The 17,500-nt window shown below is 51.8% G+C and overlaps 1 protein-coding gene across 4 annotated transcripts in view; it reads left to right on the forward strand.

The window, feature by feature from the left end:
• LOC125046409 (epidermal growth factor receptor-like) overlaps positions 1 to 17,500 on the forward strand; it is a 69,836-nt gene that overhangs the window by 38,533 nt on the left and 13,803 nt on the right. For all 4 annotated transcript variants that reach the window (XM_047644182.1, XM_047644184.1, XM_047644183.1 and 1 more), the window contains exon 2: positions 14,555 to 15,048. In XM_047644182.1, the coding sequence (XP_047500138.1) occupies positions 14,949 to 15,048 (100 nt within the window). In that variant the 5' untranslated portion in view covers positions 14,555 to 14,948. The remainder of the gene's footprint in view (positions 1 to 14,554; positions 15,049 to 17,500) is intronic.

Genomic DNA, 17,500 nt, shown 5'->3' on the forward strand with positions numbered 1-17,500 from the left:
CTCCTCCCCCTTCTTCCCTCCTCCACCTTCTTCACTCCTTCCCCTTCTTCCCTCCTTTTCTCTTTATTTCAAGCAAAATTTTAAAGTATCCCCGATTTCCTCCGCCCTGCGAACCAAGTGCCAACTACTGCGAACTCGACCGTGTTGATTGCCGCATCAGTGCCAACGTCGCGAAGCAGATCAGGATGCTTTGTAAATTCGCAGATGATTTTCCTCGTCTTTTGCATCAGTCATTGCAACCGGTCGATTATAGTGGCGTATCACTATGCAAGGAAGGGAGAGGGAGGGAACGGAAGGGTTGGATGGAATGGGATAGGGGAGAAGGGGATAGAAGGAGGAGGGGATGTTAGAATAGGATAGATAAGGGAGGAGTGGTGGAATAGAATAGACAAGGGATAGAACCAAGAAAAGTGTTAGGGGCGAGGGGGGCAAGTGACCATTGAGGGTGAAGATGTATGCAAGAGGGCATGGGGGAGGATTGAAGGGTGAGGGAGGGGAGTAAGGGGCAGGGCACAGATACCTCGTCGCCAGAATGCCCAGGGCAAGGCGGAGAACACTTTATTGCCTGGGAAACACGGGGAACAGCTGTTTGTTGGGAGGAGCCAGATGGAGGAGGGAGGTGTGGGTGCTTCGTGTGTGGGGGATCGACCTCGTGCATGAGCCACAGACGGACAGACAGGCAGAGAAAGACAGAAAGATAGAGACAGACAGAGAGGCATATGGAAAGGGAGGGAATGAGATAATGAATATTACACATAAAGACACTGGAACAGATAGAAGGATGGACAGAGAGAGAGTGAGATAGAGAGAGAGAGAAGGAAGAAGAAAGGAATGACGAGAGACTTAATGAAATCATCAAGCAGGACTTGACGCAATTACCGATCCCCCCTCCCCTATCTACCCCCCCCCCATCCCTGCCCCAATCCGTGTCGTTCGTGACTCGGTCGAAATGACGTGATTCTTCGTGAGTCTTTTGATTGCCATTATATATTTTTTCTCCCTCTGTCTCTCTCTCTCTCTTTCGCATTCACTTTTTCCTTTGTTCTTTGTTGTCGTTGTTTTTTTCTTGACACTGATACCGCGATCTCTACCGGAATTTTCCCTTTTATACTATGACTTCAAAATGGTTATTCTCGATGCCTTTTTTATCCTTTGTGGGCAAAATGGATGAGAGAGAGAGAGAGAGAGAGAGAGAGAGAGAGAGGAGAGAGGAGAGGAGAGGAGAGAGAGAGGAGGAGAGGAGGAGAGAGAGAGGGAGGGAGAGAGGGAGAGAGAGGGAGAGAGAGAGAGAGAGAGGAATCTAAAAATTCTTAGTTGTTTGGGGGAGTGAGCGTGTCAGCTGAGGCGGGATGAGTCACACGTAAGGTAGGTAACGTGCCCGAACCTCCCAGTCCAATGGCGCCCCTCCAAGGCCTCCTTCCCTCCCTCCCTCCCTCCCTTTCACCCTCCATTCCTTCCTTCTTCATACCTCTCCTCCCTCCCTCCCTCCCTCCCTCCCTCCCTATCTTCCTCCCTCCTTTCCTACTTCCCTCCTTCCCTTCTTCCCTCCATCTTCTTCTCCGTCCTCCTTTTCCTCCTCCTCCTCCTCCTCCTCCTCCTCCTCTCCTAGTGCCCTCCGGGTCGCCCTTCCATTCCTTCTTGTATTCCCGTCCCTTCTCTTCCTTTCTGGCCTTTCTTTGTCACCCTTTCTTCTCTTCTCTTCATTTCCCTTTCTTCATTCTTGCCTCTTACCTTTTTCCTTCGTTCGGTGAATTTCATCTCTCCCCGTTTGCTGAGTCTTCCAAGTACTGCCTCGTTTCGTGGAATTTTCAGTATTTGTGCAATCTACTTTCATAATCTATCTACATGCTTATTTGTCTATCTGTTTATTTATCTACCTATCTGTCTGTCTCGGTCCATTCATTAATTTCTCTCCTGATCTATACCTATGGAGAGGCTCTGATGACGTCATGCGAAAGATCTTGTGTTGCTTTGACTACGCAATACATAAACAGTGGGGCATATTTCATCATACAGTAGGGGCCCCTTATCCTTGCCCCCCCCTCCCTCTTCCTCCTTCTCCCCCCCCTCCCCCTCCCCCTCTCCCTTACGGCCGTGTACACACTCGCCCGTACCTGCTCATTGTACCTAGGTATGGGCGAGGGCGTTGGAGTATGTGGTATCGGGTATGGGGGTATGGAAAGTCCCGTGTGGCGAGAAAGAGAGAGAGGTAGAGAGATAGATAGACAGAGAGACAGACAGATAGACAGACAGACAGACAGACAGACAGACAGACAGACAGACAGACAGACAGACAGATAATATGCAAAGAGAGGAACGAAATAGATGGTGAAGATAGACTTCAAGTAAGAAACGCAGACAGACACAGAATGGAAAGACACAGCCAAAGCGACAACATCCGCAAGAATAACAAACAAGAGAGCACGAGAAAGGGACTAGACTGGAGACGTGGGGAGAGCCAGAAGCACCTTCGAGAGACTGACAGCCCGACGGACGAACGCGGAAGAGGCGCAGAGCAGCCGCGACCTCCATCGTCATCGCAGAGGAGGCAGAGGCAGAGGGAGAGAGGGCGGGGCCGACTTTCGAAGATTATGGCTACTTATCATTTTTATCCGGCCGTTCCTTCGTCGCTTTCTCACGTCGGAGGAGGCGGAGGGAAGGGAAAGGTGCGGGAGAGAAAGAGCGAAGAGGAAGGAGTTGGCGGAGGGGAGAAGATCGATATTAATGTGTGAAGGGATGTCGCCCGCGCCGTGGGTTTCGCCCGTGAGCGTACTGCGGCGCTCGAGTCACGCTGCCAAGATTTGTTTTTATACTTTTTTTCTGTGCTTCTTTAGATTCAGGTCTGGAAGGAACCGTAACATAACGTTTTATCTCCAGAATCCTGTGATATGCATGATTGTCTTTGATTTTGCCTTCTCTTTTTATATTTGTCATTTAGCGTTCTCACTCTCTCTTTCTTCTCCTTCCCTCTCTCCATCCATCTCCCGGTTTGGCGAGGTTTCGAAAATTGACTGCCTGGCAACCGCGCAGCACCGTAGGGCGTCTGGAAGGTGGTTGCCAAAATTCTATTTTTCCATTACGCAAGAAAAGATTTCAAAACTTCGATACTTCATTAACGTATGTCGGTTTATTGACTATTTTTAGAAAGGGTGAGTTTTCTGGTTAAAGTTCGAACTATATATTTGGTGCCTCTTTCAACTGAAATACCTCTCACGGGCGAGCGCGGATCGAGATAAAAGGTTTATTGAGTCTTCAAAGTAATGCTGATGGAGGAGGGGAGAGGGGGGGCGATGGGGGTTAGGGGGAAAGGGGGAGGGGGTCACGTCAACTGTTGCCATCGAGTGGGTCGTGGCCTTGCCCGGTCCTGATGTCCGACTCACGACTGCTCAGGTATGCTATATCGAGGTATGTTTTGCTCCTCGACGCTGGGCGGAGTGGGAGTGGGGGGGGGGCCTGGCAGGGGGAGTGGTCAGTGGGGATGCAGACCCACGCTCGCGGACAAACGGTAATGCACAGACTTGCATCCACAAACACTCGGGCATGTGTGCTAATACTAACATGCATACAGTCACTAAACACGCGGGCCCACACGCGCGCGCACACACACACACACACACACACACACACACACACACACACACACACACACACACACACACACACATACACACACCCTAACAGCCTCAGCACATCCCACGTGGACATGACAAAACACGGCGACAGTGAGGGGTAAGGACGGGCAGGTTAACAGAGGAGGAGGGACGAGAAGCCAAGGATATGAGAAGAAAGGGGAGGCGTGGGCGGGGTAGGGGAGGGTAGAGCGGGGTAGGGGAGGGTAGAGCAGGGTAGGGGAGGGTAGGATAGGATACGTAGGAGTTTGTAGGATGGGATAAGGGTAGAGAAGGGAAGGGAGGGATGGGATGGGATGGGATGGGACAGGGAAGGGAGGGTGGGCAGGGTGAGTGAGGATGGGGTGGAAGGAGGAGGAGAAGGGAAAAGATGATGGATCTGGGTCGAGGAAGAGGAAAGAGGGAAGGGGAGGGGAGGGAAGAAGAGGGAAGGAGGAGGGGGGAGGAGAGAAGGAGAGATGGGAGGAAGGGAGAAGGAGTAGGAGGAGGAGGAGGATGGAAGGGGAGAAGAGGAGGAGGACGGAAGGGGAGGGAGTGAGGGAGGGAGGGAAGGAGCGAGTCTTAATGACATATCAGGCATTGAGAATTTCGTTTTGTGTCGCAAGCGGCAGGTGTAAAGGGCCGTTGCGTGTTGTTGTTCCAAACTTTTCTGATGTTTTATGAAAATGTGAAGGACGATCGGCGTCGTTATTCGGCGCCGTTGATGTTTTGTGAAAATGCGAAGGCCTTTGTCGTTGCCATTCGCTCGCTTATGGCTTGTGAAAATGCGAAGGATGTCTTCCCTCTCTCTTCTTTTTTTGTGTGTGTGACGTGTGGGATTCAGAGGTAGAACGGAGGGGTGATGGAGGGAAGGAGCGATCGAGGTGATAAAGAAGAACGTTAAGAAAGGGTGAAAGAGAACGGGAAGGAGAAAAGGGGAGAGAAAGAGAGGTCAGAGGCCGAGACGGCAAGAAGTGTGTGTGTGTGTGGGGGGGGGGGAGGCGGTAAAAATTATCATGAAAAAAGCAAGCGTGAGTTGGTGTTTAGTGGGGCAGTTCCCTCGGCGTGTTGGAGGGGGAGGGAGAGGGGGGAAAGGGGTCATAGCCTAATGGTGGTGGTGGGGGGGGGGGGGGGTGAAGGGGCGTGTCGAGAACACGAAGAAATTGTCCTACGAGCCCAGTATAATGGAGTTTATTGGCGGGGATATGCAAGGATTTGAGAGAGGTCCCTTGCCCGGCCGTCGACAGTGCTTCAGAGGTGCTTAGCGACCGAAGAAGCGCCAGCATGCAAAGCAGAGTGAGGGGCCCTCTAAGTAGCGGAACCGTTTTCTCGGATTTACTAGGGCCAGGTCGCCTTAATTAACGCTTTTCACCGCGTCAAAAAATTGCCGTCCCGCAAGTGCATCCACCCCCCCCCCCCCATCCCTCCTCCTCTTCCTCCCTCCTCTTCTTCTTCTTCTTCCTTTTTCTCCTCTTCCTCCTCCTCTATCCTCCTCTTTTCCTCTCCCCCCTCCCCCCCTCCCCCAGCCATTTTTGAAGAGCGCCGCTGTGCATTCTGAAAGGGGGGTGGGGGGCGGCGGCTAGCATTTCTTAAGCCTCGCTCTCCTCGTGGCTTAACCCGGCTTAAGACTGCGGCGTTACCAGCTCCGTCTTGGGAGGTGATGGACGTTTCCTTGGGCGGGGGGGCGGGGGGCGGGGGGGTAGGGGCAGTGGGGAGAAGGGGTTCTTCCTCTTGTTCTTGTTCACTGTTGTCTGTTTCTCTTCTGTCTCGATCGGTCCGTCACGTTTTCTCTCTTTTCTATTTGTTTCCTTCTCGTTCCTGCTCGTTGCTCTCTCTCCCTCTCCCTCCCTCCCTCCCTCCCTCCCTCCCTCCCTCTCCCCCTCCTTCCCTCACTCCCTCCCTCCCCCCTTCCCTCCCTCCCCCTTCCCCCTCTCTCATTCTCTACGTCCCCCTATCCTTCAGCCCGCGTTTAATCTGTCGTTATCATTTGTGTTGATATTATATTCTCATTTGCCCCTGCGACAAGCAGACCGTCCCCAAGCGTCCCATATAAGACGAGAGATTACCCCCCCCCTCCCCCGACTCCTCTCTTCCCCACTCCCTCCTCTTCTTCTCACCTTCCCCTATTCTCCACGCCCTCCTCTTCTTACCTTCCCCTATTCCCCACTCCCTCCTCTTCTTACCTTCCCCTCTTCCCCACTCCCTCCTCTTCTTACCTTCCCCTCTTCCCCACTCCCTCCTCTTCTTACCTTCCCCTCTTCCCCACTCCCTCCTCACCTTCCCCTCTTCCCCACTCCCTCCTCTTCTTACCTTCCCCTCTTCCCCACTCCCTCCTCTTCTTACCTTCCCCTCTTCCCCACTCCCTCCTCACCTTCCCCTCTTCCCCACTCCCTCCTCTTCTTACCTTCCCCTCTTCCCCACTCCCTCCTCACCTTCCCCTCTTCCCCACTCCCTCCTCACCTTCCCCTCTTCTCCACTCCCTCCTCTCTTTCTCACTTCCCCCTCACACCCTTTTGCCGTCTCCACTCCTTCTCGCATGCCCTATTCCCTCTCTACTCTTCGCCTTCCCCGTTCCCCCATCTTCCTTCTCCCCGCCCATTACATATGAAGGTATAACGAGCAACGTAATCCTCATCTGCCCCCCCCCCCCCCCGGCTTAAGAAGGAAGCTGACAGGTGGAACAGGTGACATCCGCAACTGTCTCTAGGAGGAGGAGGAGGAAGGAGGGAAGGAAAGGAGGAAGGGAAAGCGAAGAGGAGGAGAAGCATTGATGGGGCTGGGGGGGGGGGGAGGTCGAGGATTACAGGAAAGGTGGAATAAGAGAGATGAGGACGTTGAGTAGCGGGGGAGGGGGGGGGTTGCTTCCGTTCGGACTGTAAACAAGTGTATTGTGGAGATTCGAACATATACACGGACGGAAACGATGTTTGTTTATATATATATATATATATATATATATATATATATATATATATATTATATATATATATGTGTGTGTGTGTGTGTGTGTGGTAGATTTGTAGCTGCTCGCATGTAGAACGTGTGCTTGTGCGCGCGTCGAGGAAGAATAGAATGCCCTGTTGTTTTCGCGATGAATGTGTAAGAGGGGGGAGGGGGAGGGCGATAAATCTCTCTTGAGAAGGAAGACCTAAACGAGAAAACAACACGCGGGGGATTATTGGAACAAGGAACACGAGAAGGGAGAAAGGGAGAGGCGGAGATTGCGAAGAGAGAGAGCGGTATCGGTGCCATTTGGAGACGAAATGGACAGACAGCGTGACAGACGCAACCTCAGACCAGCAGACAGGCCGCGTGAGAGACGGACAGGCTGGAGGACGAGGACAGGGAGATGGCGCCGGTAGGGGGTAGGGGAAAGTTGTAAGTGTCAAGGCTTGGCGGAGCAGCCGGCAGAAGGGGGGGGGGGGATCTAGATGGGAGAGAGGAGAGGGAGGGAGTCAGATCGAGGGAGGCCACCGCGTCTTGTGTTCCCCCGCTGATGCAACACCTCCGATCAAACAACTAGTTTTGCAACCACCAACACCGCTGCGCTTGCAAGCTCACGAGCATCAAACACGGCGCAGCAGCCTTCGACGCCACAAGTGCTGTTCAGACGAGACAGTTCCACAACGGACGCAGACGCAGCTTCCCGGAGAAGTTAGTCACGTCAAAATCGCATGGAAACCGGCTCCGGAACAGTGTGCGAGATAGATCGATAAAACAGACCGAATAAACAAGCAAATAGACAATGTAATGCGCGTAGAACTCAAATATTGAGATACATTTTTTTTCTTCATTTTCCTTTAGCTCGCCTTGCATGTCAGATACCGAGCAAGGAGTTCGCCTTAGTCATCGGAGAAGCCTGTATGGGATCCCTACTAGACGGCGTTGAAATCACCAGTTGAACGCCCCCCACCCTCCCCTCCCCACTCCCCGTGCTAGGCCGTGCGTGAACTCCCAAGCACTGCAGACTATTTGCTTGAGAGAGATCGCATTCACAGATTTAAGTGTTGTCGGGAGAGAAAAAAGATTTGTGTTTCTGTCTGTACGTGCGTGTGTAACTGCCTCTCTGCCCCGTGTGCGTGTCTGTTTTTATGGCCAGCTTGAATAACCCGCGGAATGTTCGCCTCGGAAAAGGAAATGCATAAAAACAAGTAGATTTACTGTGTGTGTGCGCGGCAGTGGACGGCGTGTGTGTGGGTTGCGTGGGCCAAGATGCTGCCTTATTTGAGGGTTCAGGCGTGCTGGGAACGCCATTCAAAAGTCCGGCACCCACGGGCCCTTAGGAACAGCGCGCCCAGGGTGGGGCTGGGGCGGCGGGCGGCGGGCGGCGGCCGAGGGGTGAGGGGTGGGGTTGGGGCGGCGGGGAGCGAGGGGGGCAGGAAGGGAACACCTCTCCCCTAACCCCTCGCCTCCCCTCGCCCCTCCGCCGTTTGTCGATGCTGGAGCTGATACTCGTGTTGGTCTTGTTTGGAGGCGGGGCCGAGTCCCTCGCAGCCTCGCGTGCACTGGGTTTCAACTGCTGATGCTTCTCGCTTCAGCAACGCGGCGGCGTACGCACTTTGTATTTTATTTTCGTTGCCTCGCTCGGCCGGCGCAGAGGAGGCGGGGCCCGGGAGGGGTGAGGGAGTGGCACGGCGGCCGGGAGGGCGTTGGTGCCCAAGTGGCGGCGCTATTTCGGGGCTTCGTGAAGCCACCCCGGAAGCTACGCTGCGAGGGCCTTGCTCGCGAAGCGGCGGCGGCGGCGTGGCGGCGGCGCGTCTATTAGGTCTGTGGGCCCTGCGTCATTTGCATACTTCGCCTGGCCTCTCCCTTCCTGGTGGCGCGGGCGTGGGAGGGCGCCCTCGAGGGCCACGACCAGCAGAGTCGCGTCAGGTTCCTTCGGTGTGACCCCCCCCCCCCCCCCTCCGCCGGGAGTGCTCCCGCGCCTCGCCTCCCGGTCGCTCGCCGGGCTCTCGGGTGTCCACGTTGCCTGTGCTGTTGACGACGGCGCGGGATGTCACGAAGACCTCATTACCGCCTCCGCCATTATGCAAAATAAGTTTAATTAGCTCCTGCGCGAGGCCCGAGACCCGAGCCCGCAGCGCCGCGACGCTCTACGACGCTTCACGACGCCAGACTCCCTCTCCCTCGCTGAGCCGTTGCTCGAGGAGGACCATTGCGTCCGCGGCGCAGGGCGGTTCGCAGAGGCCGGTGGCTTGCATAGCGCCGCATAAATCAAGAGGGCCGATTGGGCGACTCGCTTGCATAGCTTTGAATAAAAAATAAGACTGGGAGACATGTTCTCCTCTTCCCCTTCCTCGTATCTTTATTCCTCCTCTCCTCTCTTCTTTTCCCTTTGCCCTTGTCTCTCGTTTCCTCTTTCCCCTTTACCCTCTTTACCCTTCCTCCTCCTCCTCCTCCTCCTCACCCTCCTCACCCTCCTCACCCTCCTCACCCTCCTCACCCTCCTCCTTTCGCCCAAAGTCAAAGGGTCTTGAACTGCCTGAAGTCATCCAGCCAGTCTCCTTCAGCGGGACCAGAAGGGAGGGCGCCCTTGGAAGGCATCAGGTCCCTATTATAAGTGGGTATGAAAAATGGGGAAGGGGGAAGGGGGAAGTAAAAGGCCAAAGAGAGAAAAAAGTAAACACAAAAAAAAATTGCGTAACAAATGCTTCAATAACCGTACCGGGTCGTCTGTCCGCAAGCACACGGCCACACCCCCTTTGTCTCCCCTCCCTCTCCTCCTCCCTCTCCTCCTCCCTCTCCTCCTCCCTCTCCTCCTCCCTCTCCTCCTCCCTCTCCTCCTCCCTCTCCTCCTCCCTCTCCTCCTCCCTCTCCTCCTCCCTCTCCTCCTCCCTCTCCTCCTCCCTCTCCCACTCCCCCTTACTCTTCTCTTTGCCTTCTTTATTCCCTGACGCTTCTCATTCCCCACTCTACCTTTTTCGTTTCTTTTTTTTTTCCTCCTCTCACTGTTTCTTTTTCTTCTTTCCCCCTCCCTTCGCCCCTGTCCATCCTTTGTCATTGACTTTATCCCCCCGTGCCCTCTTACCCCCCTCCCCCCCTGATCTCTTACCCCCTTGCCCTGGTCCCTTCCTCTAGCTGGGTACAGTTAGTATTAAGGTTACTCTCAGTAATTGTTACTGGAAGCGGCGAGGTGGAGAGACGGAGAGAGAAAGAGATAGATAGATAGATAGATAGATAGACAGATAGATAGATAGATAGATAGATAGATAGATAGATAGATAGACAGACAGTTAAAGATGAAGAGGGAACAGAAGTAGAAGAGAAGAAACGAAAGAGAGAGGGTGGGCATAGATGAAACGGAAAAAAAACAAACGAGAGAGAAAGAGAGAGGCGTGGCTGAAAAAAAAAAAGGAAAACAAACGCCAAGCCGAATCAACCCGAGAAGAACGAGCGCAGCGGCGTCATTTCGCGTCTGTTTCGCTGCGAGTCGCTAGCTGGCCGCCTGAGACCGTGTTCTCAATTTCGTCTGGCGCATTTTTTTTTTTTTTTTTTTTTTTTTTTTTTTCTCCCGCGTGCCTTTTAAAGGATTGTGGCCTTGCAGTCTTTATGCAGTAGTGCAGTTGATTTTTGTTTTTGTTTTTTTGTTTTTTTTGCGTCTCCAAAGAACGTCAGGGTTAAGTTCGCCGAGCTGGATGGGTGTGATATACGTGTTCAAAGAGGGGTTCAGTCGGTGGTTCATTTGGGTGAACGTGGGGCGTGCTAATGATGCTCTTCAGGATGTGTTTGGGGGATTTTATAAGGGGGGGGGGTGGACGACACGATCACTTAGTCTGTTGTGTCTTGTTTCTGTCTCTCCCTTTCGTTCCCATTATTCCCAGTGTGTAAGGAGGGAGGGAGAGAGAAAAAGGAGAGAGAGAGAGAGAGAGAGAGAGAGAGAGAGAGAGAGAGAGAAAGAGAAAGAGAAAGAGAAAGAGAAAGAGAGAAAGAGAAAGAGAAAGAGAAAGAGAAAGAGAAAGAGAAAGAGAAAGAGAAAGAGAAAGAGAAAGAGAAAGAGAAAGAGAAAGAGAAAGAGAAAGAGAAAGAGAAAGAGAAAGAGAGAGAGAGAGAAACAGGTCTTCTCGTGTGTTTACCTGGAAGTTGGGACTTCCGGCCGTCGCGGCGTTGAGACTCCCGGGAGATGCCAGAGCCTGGACCAGTTACCGCAGAGGGTGTCATGGCGGGGGGGGGGGGGTCGATATGGAGGGGGGGATGGACGGGGCGGGGGATACTCATCAGGCATTGCTAAGTCCGTCTAGGCTCGTAGCTGTTATTTATACATATATATATATATATAATATATAAAGCCATGTGTTTTTTTTCTGATTATTGTTAGCTTGTAATTGTTCCCTTTATTTTTCGTTATAAATCATATCATAAATATATGTATATATGCGTCACATACACAGTGCGAGTGTGCGTTGGCCTCCAAGTGTCGACGACTAATTGGGCCGCCAAGGTGATGCTCGGCCGGGAGCGCGACGCCAAGTGCCACCTGCGCCTCCGCCACGCCAAGCATTTCCTCGCAGCGCTGTCGGGCGTGGGAGCGGGCGTCGCTCGGCCACGTCGCCGCCGCCTCGACGCCAGCTGGGGCATGCGTGGGCGCGCGGGAGCGGGTGACAGTCGGCGCCATTCCGTCGTTCCGCGGGAGCTGCATTCCGCGCGGTGCTTGCGTCATGTGCGTGTGGTTCCTCTCTCCGGAATGTGCTGTGTGTGGGGGGGGGTGTTAACAGGGCAATGGGAGGAAACTTTTCTTGCTCGTTTTCTTCACGGGCTTTCTCCCTTGTTTCCCCCTCTTTATCTTCCTCTTGTTTCGCATTGATTCCCCTCCGCTCTTTTATCAACTTTCATCCTTATCACCACCACTCCTTTCCTTCTCTCGCTTCTGCCATCTCTTCTTCCCATTTTGACCCTTCCGCCATCTCCCAATTCCAATTTCTCTTCTATCTTCTATCTCTTCGTTCCCAATTTTCACTTCTGCCATCTCTTGTTCCCAATTTCTCTCTTCCATTTCTCGTTCCCAATTCTCTCTTCTTCCATGTCCCGTTCGCCCTCGTCTTCTATTTCTCTCTTCCATCATACGTTCCCAATCTTCTCCCGATTCCGAGCGCGCGAACGGCCCGATAATGGCCACCCTGTCACCGGCGATTAATTACCGCCGCGTCGTCATCCTCATCTCCCGCGGCAATTACAGCCTCCCTGACGCGCGCATCATTACCGCTGCTTCGCCTCCGTCATGTGCCTGTCAGAGGGCGATCTCCAATTGCCGGGCTGTCGCGGAGGCCGTGGTCCGCCGCCGGACGGTTTCGCTCGACTGGCCTCCCTTTTCGGTCCCCCTTTGCGGTCTCTTTTCGGCCTTGGTTTCATTCGCCGATTCGTCCGGTCGTTGTTTCGATGGGTGTTTTGCTATGTCGTCGTTGCGGTCCTTGTTTTATTCCGTTTTACGCCAGGTCGTCATTTCGTACGTTATGTGTGCTTTCTCTTTCGTTTTGTCTGGTCGTCGTTTTATCCTCAGTTTCACACCATCACTGTTTCGCTTCCCTGGTCCGGGTCCTGTTTCGTCTGGTCGATGTTTCCTTACCTTGGACGGGCTAGTTAGATGAATAGATAAATAAGTTAGTGGTGAATAAATTAATGACGAGGCAGTTCTCTTCAGCATCATCATCTCGCGTCTTTCTTTGTGTATACGATTCTTCTTCATTTTAATATTTTCCTTCTCTCTTTTGTTTTGTCTATTCTTCCCTCCTTCCCATCCACCCTCCCTCCCTCCCTTCCTCCCTCCCTCCCTTGCTTCCACCCATCTCGTTCTCCATCTCATTGCGAATTTAACACGAAGAACAGAGAGAGAGAAAAAAGGATTAGAAGGAAAAAACGGAGACGTCCGAGGCCCCTGTGGCGTTCCCAGTAGGTGTTCCAGGGGGTAATTACTCCCCTGCATCCCTTGCATCCCCCTCCCACCGCTTCCCCCTCCCCTCCGCTCCCCCTCCCCCTGGGTGTCGGACAGGTGAACAATGGCTCGGTCCGGCGGTGGCGCCCGCGGCTCGCCTGGAAAATGTCCAACAGATGCTCCGTGCGCTCCCTGGGTCCTCCTCCTCACCCTCTACCCCCTCCTACTGCTACTTCTCCTACTCTTTTCCTCCTCCTCCACCCCTTCCCCCTCTGCTTCTCCTCCCCCCTCCTCCTCTCCTCTCCTCTCTCCTCTCCTCTCCTCTCCTCTCTCCTCTCCTCTCCTCTGGGTACTCGTATCCTGCGCTCCTTGCTGGTCCTTGTTCCCATGGGAGACGTCGGGCGGGATCAGTGCAGTTTAGGGATGGTTTTCCTTTTGCGTGTGAGTGTATTTATACATATATATATATATATATATATATATATATATATATATATATAGAGAGAGAGAGAGAGAGAGAGAGAGAGAGAGAGAGAGTGCGTGTGTGAGTGAGTGAGTGAGAGTGAGTGAGTGAGTGAGTGAGTGAGTGAGTGAGTGAGTGAGTGAGTGAGTGAATGAGTGAGAGAGAGAGAGAGAGAGAGAGAGAGAGAGAGAGAGAGAGAGAGAGAGAGAGAGAGAGAGAGAGAGAGAGAGAGAGAGAGAGAGAGAGAGAGAGAGAGAGAGAGAGAGAGAGAGAGAGAGAGAGAGAGAGAAGCTGAGCCCGAAGAAGTTGTTCATTCATGGCCGGGTTACTCAGTCATTCGTTCACATATGCGAGGCACGTAAAGAAGTGAATCCTCTCTGAGGGAACAACTTACGCACTTTGGGGCTTTCGATCATTCTCTCTCACTCTCTCTCTCTCTCTCTCTCTCTCTCTCTCTCTCTCTCTCTCATTTTTTGTGAATATTGTTTTAGGTCTTATGGTTTTTGGTTTATATATTTGAGTTGTCTTCCAGTTTTTGTCTCAATTTGGAAGGGTTGCGGGAGAGAAATACGTTATGCTGTTATGTTTTATGCTTTTACATCTTTTTTCTTATCTTGCGTTGTCTGTTCGGGTATTAGGGGTTAGGGGAGAGGGCCAGGGGAGAGGGGGGTCTTCAATCGGCCGCCCTTGAGGTTCTGTCACGTCTTGTGTGTCGGACTCGCGGAGGCCTCTTCGGGCCGGCCTTCGCTTCTCCATTTGGAAACGTCAATTCTCTTTTTTTCCTTTCCTTACGCTTTTAGTCTCTCATACTCCGATTCTCTCGTTTGGCCTATCGATAGATATTTTTTTCTCTTTTTTCTCTTGTCTTCCGTCCCTTTCCTGTCGTCTTCTGAGTCGCTTCCCGAGAGATTCCGTCGGACGTCCTCGCGCCGACCGCAGCGATAGCGACACACGCCGCTGACGTCACCCTCGGTTCCCTCCCGTACGTGTTACGCCAACACGCGAATCGCCCGCGACTTTCGACCATGAGGGTCGCGCCTCCCGCTGGCAGGTTTGCGGATGGCATTAGCTTGGCCCCGCCGCCGCCGCCATTCCAGCTAGCTTTTAGGCCCGACACAAAAAATGTTTTAATAACCTTGCCTGAACGTGCCAAGTCATAGCCATTAATCGAGATGGAGGCCCGATAGGCGGGCTTTGGATTTTCATCACGGACTGGGCGGAGGGAAGGCTGAGGATGGTGATGGCGGTGCCGGCGAGGCGTAGTGAGAGGATAATGGTGATGGGGACGGGGGTAGGAGGTGGTTGGGGATGGTGGAGGATGAGGGAGGGGGGGGCGGGTGCGCGTCACGTAACACGGCGAAGGCAAGAGGCCCAGCTCTGGCTACCGCGACAAGAGTCAGGTTCGCAGCCCAAGCGTCGCGCGCCGCTCGCCTAGGCTGCGACGCACAAACACACACAAACAAACACAAGCACACACTCAGGCACGGTCCGGAAACCCCACCAAAGGAGCAGTCAGCGCTCGGTTCCTCAGCAAGGCTCTGGCTGCTTCGTCACGCCGCTGGAGTCTTGCAGCATGTCTAACCATTCCCTTCTCCCCCTCCGCGGTGCCACAAACAGATGCCGAACAAGATGGTGACGTCGCCTCCGGCCCGCAGACGAGGGCGGAGCGAGAGGGCGCGCGCCTGGAGAGCAGGGCATGGGCGTGTGGCGGGCGAGTGTGAGTCAGCATGAAGGCGGACGCTGCCCTGGGCACCTGATGACCACCCCAGCCTCAGGATCCCCCGAGATGCACGATGAGTCTGGGGGTCTGCTCGGAGCGCTGTCGCTTGGCTGAGCTCACAAACTCGTACCACAAAAAACTCCTCCTAGTGCCATATATAAAGAGAGTATATAGAGATATATAGATAATATATTTAGAAAGAGGAAGACAGAGAGAAAGAGAGAGAGAAGGAAAGAAAAGTATATATATTTATATAAGAAGTCTAAAGTGAGAAGGGCGGCGGCGAAGGTGATGGCGCGAGTGCTCGAGAGATCGTACCTCCTGCTGGCTGTGTGCGTCGCGTTCGCCCTCGCGCTCGACGACAGGGCCACCGACTTCGGCAAGGGCAAGAGTAAGTAGCACCTGCACGCCCGCACGCCCGCCCGCCCCTCAAGGCTCGCGCTCGCTCGGTCCTCCGGGCGTGCGCAGCCAGGGCGAGGGGCGGGGGGCGAGGGAGGAGTGGGGGCGGTGGGTGTGGTGCACTCACACGCACGCGCGCACGCACTCATTCACGCCCTCATTCGGGTTTTGTTTTACTTATTGCATGCTGTTTATGCTTGAAGGTGTAGCCACGTAGGTAAGCAAGTCTGGATTGTCAAAGGTAAGTTTTTTATTTCTCGTTCTCCATTAGTTTGGTGTTTTATGTCAAACTTGAGTAATCTTTAGGTAAGTCTTAAGTGCAAGGTATTTTCCTTAATCTATGCAGACCTTTTCTTCTATACGTTTTCCCCCTAAAATTCCCTGCACATAGTTACGCCAGAGTAGATAAGAGAGCAAGTTGTAACGGTTGAGTAATGTTTAAGGTTAATTAAACCCGATAAGAGGATATTGTCAATAAAAAACAAACAAATCGGATTTAATAAAAACAAAAAGTAAACAAAAAACAAATTCAAAAGAAAAAAGAGCTAATCAGATATTTCTCGGCGGCCATGTTGCCATCCCTCTATATCGGCCCTTGGTCATCGGCAACTAATTGAATAAGCAACTCTTATCTTGACGTTGCGGAGTATTAAGTATCAGCCAGGGTAAATAAAGCCTTGTAACCCGACACGGGATTGAGAGCCGCCCGAGGCAAGCGCGCAACCCCATTGGTCAGCTTAGGTCGCGTCTCCTATTTAACGCTTCAGCTGATTGGCAGGTTGGTGCGTGTCGCTGGGGCGGGGGGGGAGGGGGAGGAAAATGGGGGATAGGAGAGGGAGAGGGAGAAAGGACAGTGAAGGAGGGAGAGAGAGAGAGAGAGAGAGAGAGAGAGAGAGAGAGGGAGAGAGATAGGAGATGTGAATGGGAAGGTGAGAGGGAGAGGGAGATAAGAGATAGGAGAGGGAAGGAGGGAGGGAGAGGGAGAGAATGTGTTGTTAACGTGCATTGCCAGTAAGGTTTCCAGTGATCGATTTACAATAACTTAGGGGGACTTAAGTTATTCTAAGTAGATCTTAACAGTCAAATAACAATAATAATAATGAGGTTTTTGCTTGTACTGGAGAAGGAGAGAGAGAGACAGTGAGGAGAGAGTAGGGAGTAGGAAGAATTAGGATGAGAGAGACCGAGGCCGGAATTAATAAAGAATATGTATATTTTATTTATTTATGAGCTTTCCCGCTCTTTCCCCCAAAAGCCTCGTTTCTCGTGAGGAATCTGTCTCGATCCCGCGTTCGGTCAGCTGTCGCCGCGTCCGTTTCCCTGCGTTCTCGGAAGCAGTTTTGTAAGTTCTGGCGAGGCGGGTTTTGTGGGTCGGCATTTTCGAACGGGTGATTATTGCGTCCACCTGACTACTTTTCATTCTTGGTTACACAACGGGCTTCTTTTTTTTCTTCTTTTCTCCTTCTTTTCCTTTTTCTTCTTTTCTCCTTATTTTCCTTTTTCTTCAACTGCATCTTTATCTTTTTCACGTCCTATTTCTTCTTCCTCTTTTCTCCTTCCTTTTCTTCTTTTTCATCCATTTCTCCTCCCACTTCTTCATCATCATTTTCTTCATCTTCTTCATCCTTTCTCCTCCCTTTTCTTCTTCTTCTTCTTCTTCTTCTTCTTCTTGAGAGTTTCAGTCTGGAAAATACCTTGCACGAGGGTTTGTGTAATTCCCAAGAGGTAAGAAGTTATCGTGTCTGTGGCTCATTATGGTTTTCTGAAGAATGTGTATTTAATTCTATTTGGTTAAAGTATCTGATATTTTCCTTAGCTGTCTTATATTTTTTTCTTTTTCCCTCTATCTTTCGATCAAATTATGCAATTAGATGTAGTTAACGCGCCCGTCAGCTGTGGTATAAATGTCTAATGGAGATGTGAGAATGGTATATGGTTTTTAGCAGTGCAGTGTATCATTCTCGGCAAGATGGATCGCCCTGTAATGTCTCTGACACGGTTTTCGTCAACCGTTCAATTGCCGGTGGACTGACTGGCATCATTACTAATCTAGTTTTATGCTGGCGTTTCGAGTAGGATTTAAAGTTGGTTTAATGTCTGTATTTCTTCTCCTTTGTAACAGAATTGTTTTTTTCTTCCTTTCATTTGATAAAGAAAAGAAGACAAAAGGGAAAAAGAAAAAAAAAAGCTGCATTATCTAATTTACTTACACATTCTTCGCTTCCCTATCCTGTTATTTTATTATCTTCGACTATTCCCTAGTGTGCAGTTATTAATTTGTGTATTTATTTGTGTCTACCCCCTATTATTTTAATCGTTTTACCTATTTACGTATTTATCTTCGATTCTCCCCTCAGTGTGTATATCTTTATGCATATACATTTATCCATCTATTAGTTAATTTCTTGATTTACTTCTTCGTATCTACCCCCAGTTATTTGAAC

This window comes from Penaeus chinensis, chromosome 39 (genome assembly GCF_019202785.1).
Source record: "Penaeus chinensis breed Huanghai No. 1 chromosome 39, ASM1920278v2, whole genome shotgun sequence".
In the NCBI taxonomy this organism is placed as follows: Eukaryota; Metazoa; Arthropoda; class Malacostraca; order Decapoda; family Penaeidae; genus Penaeus; species Penaeus chinensis.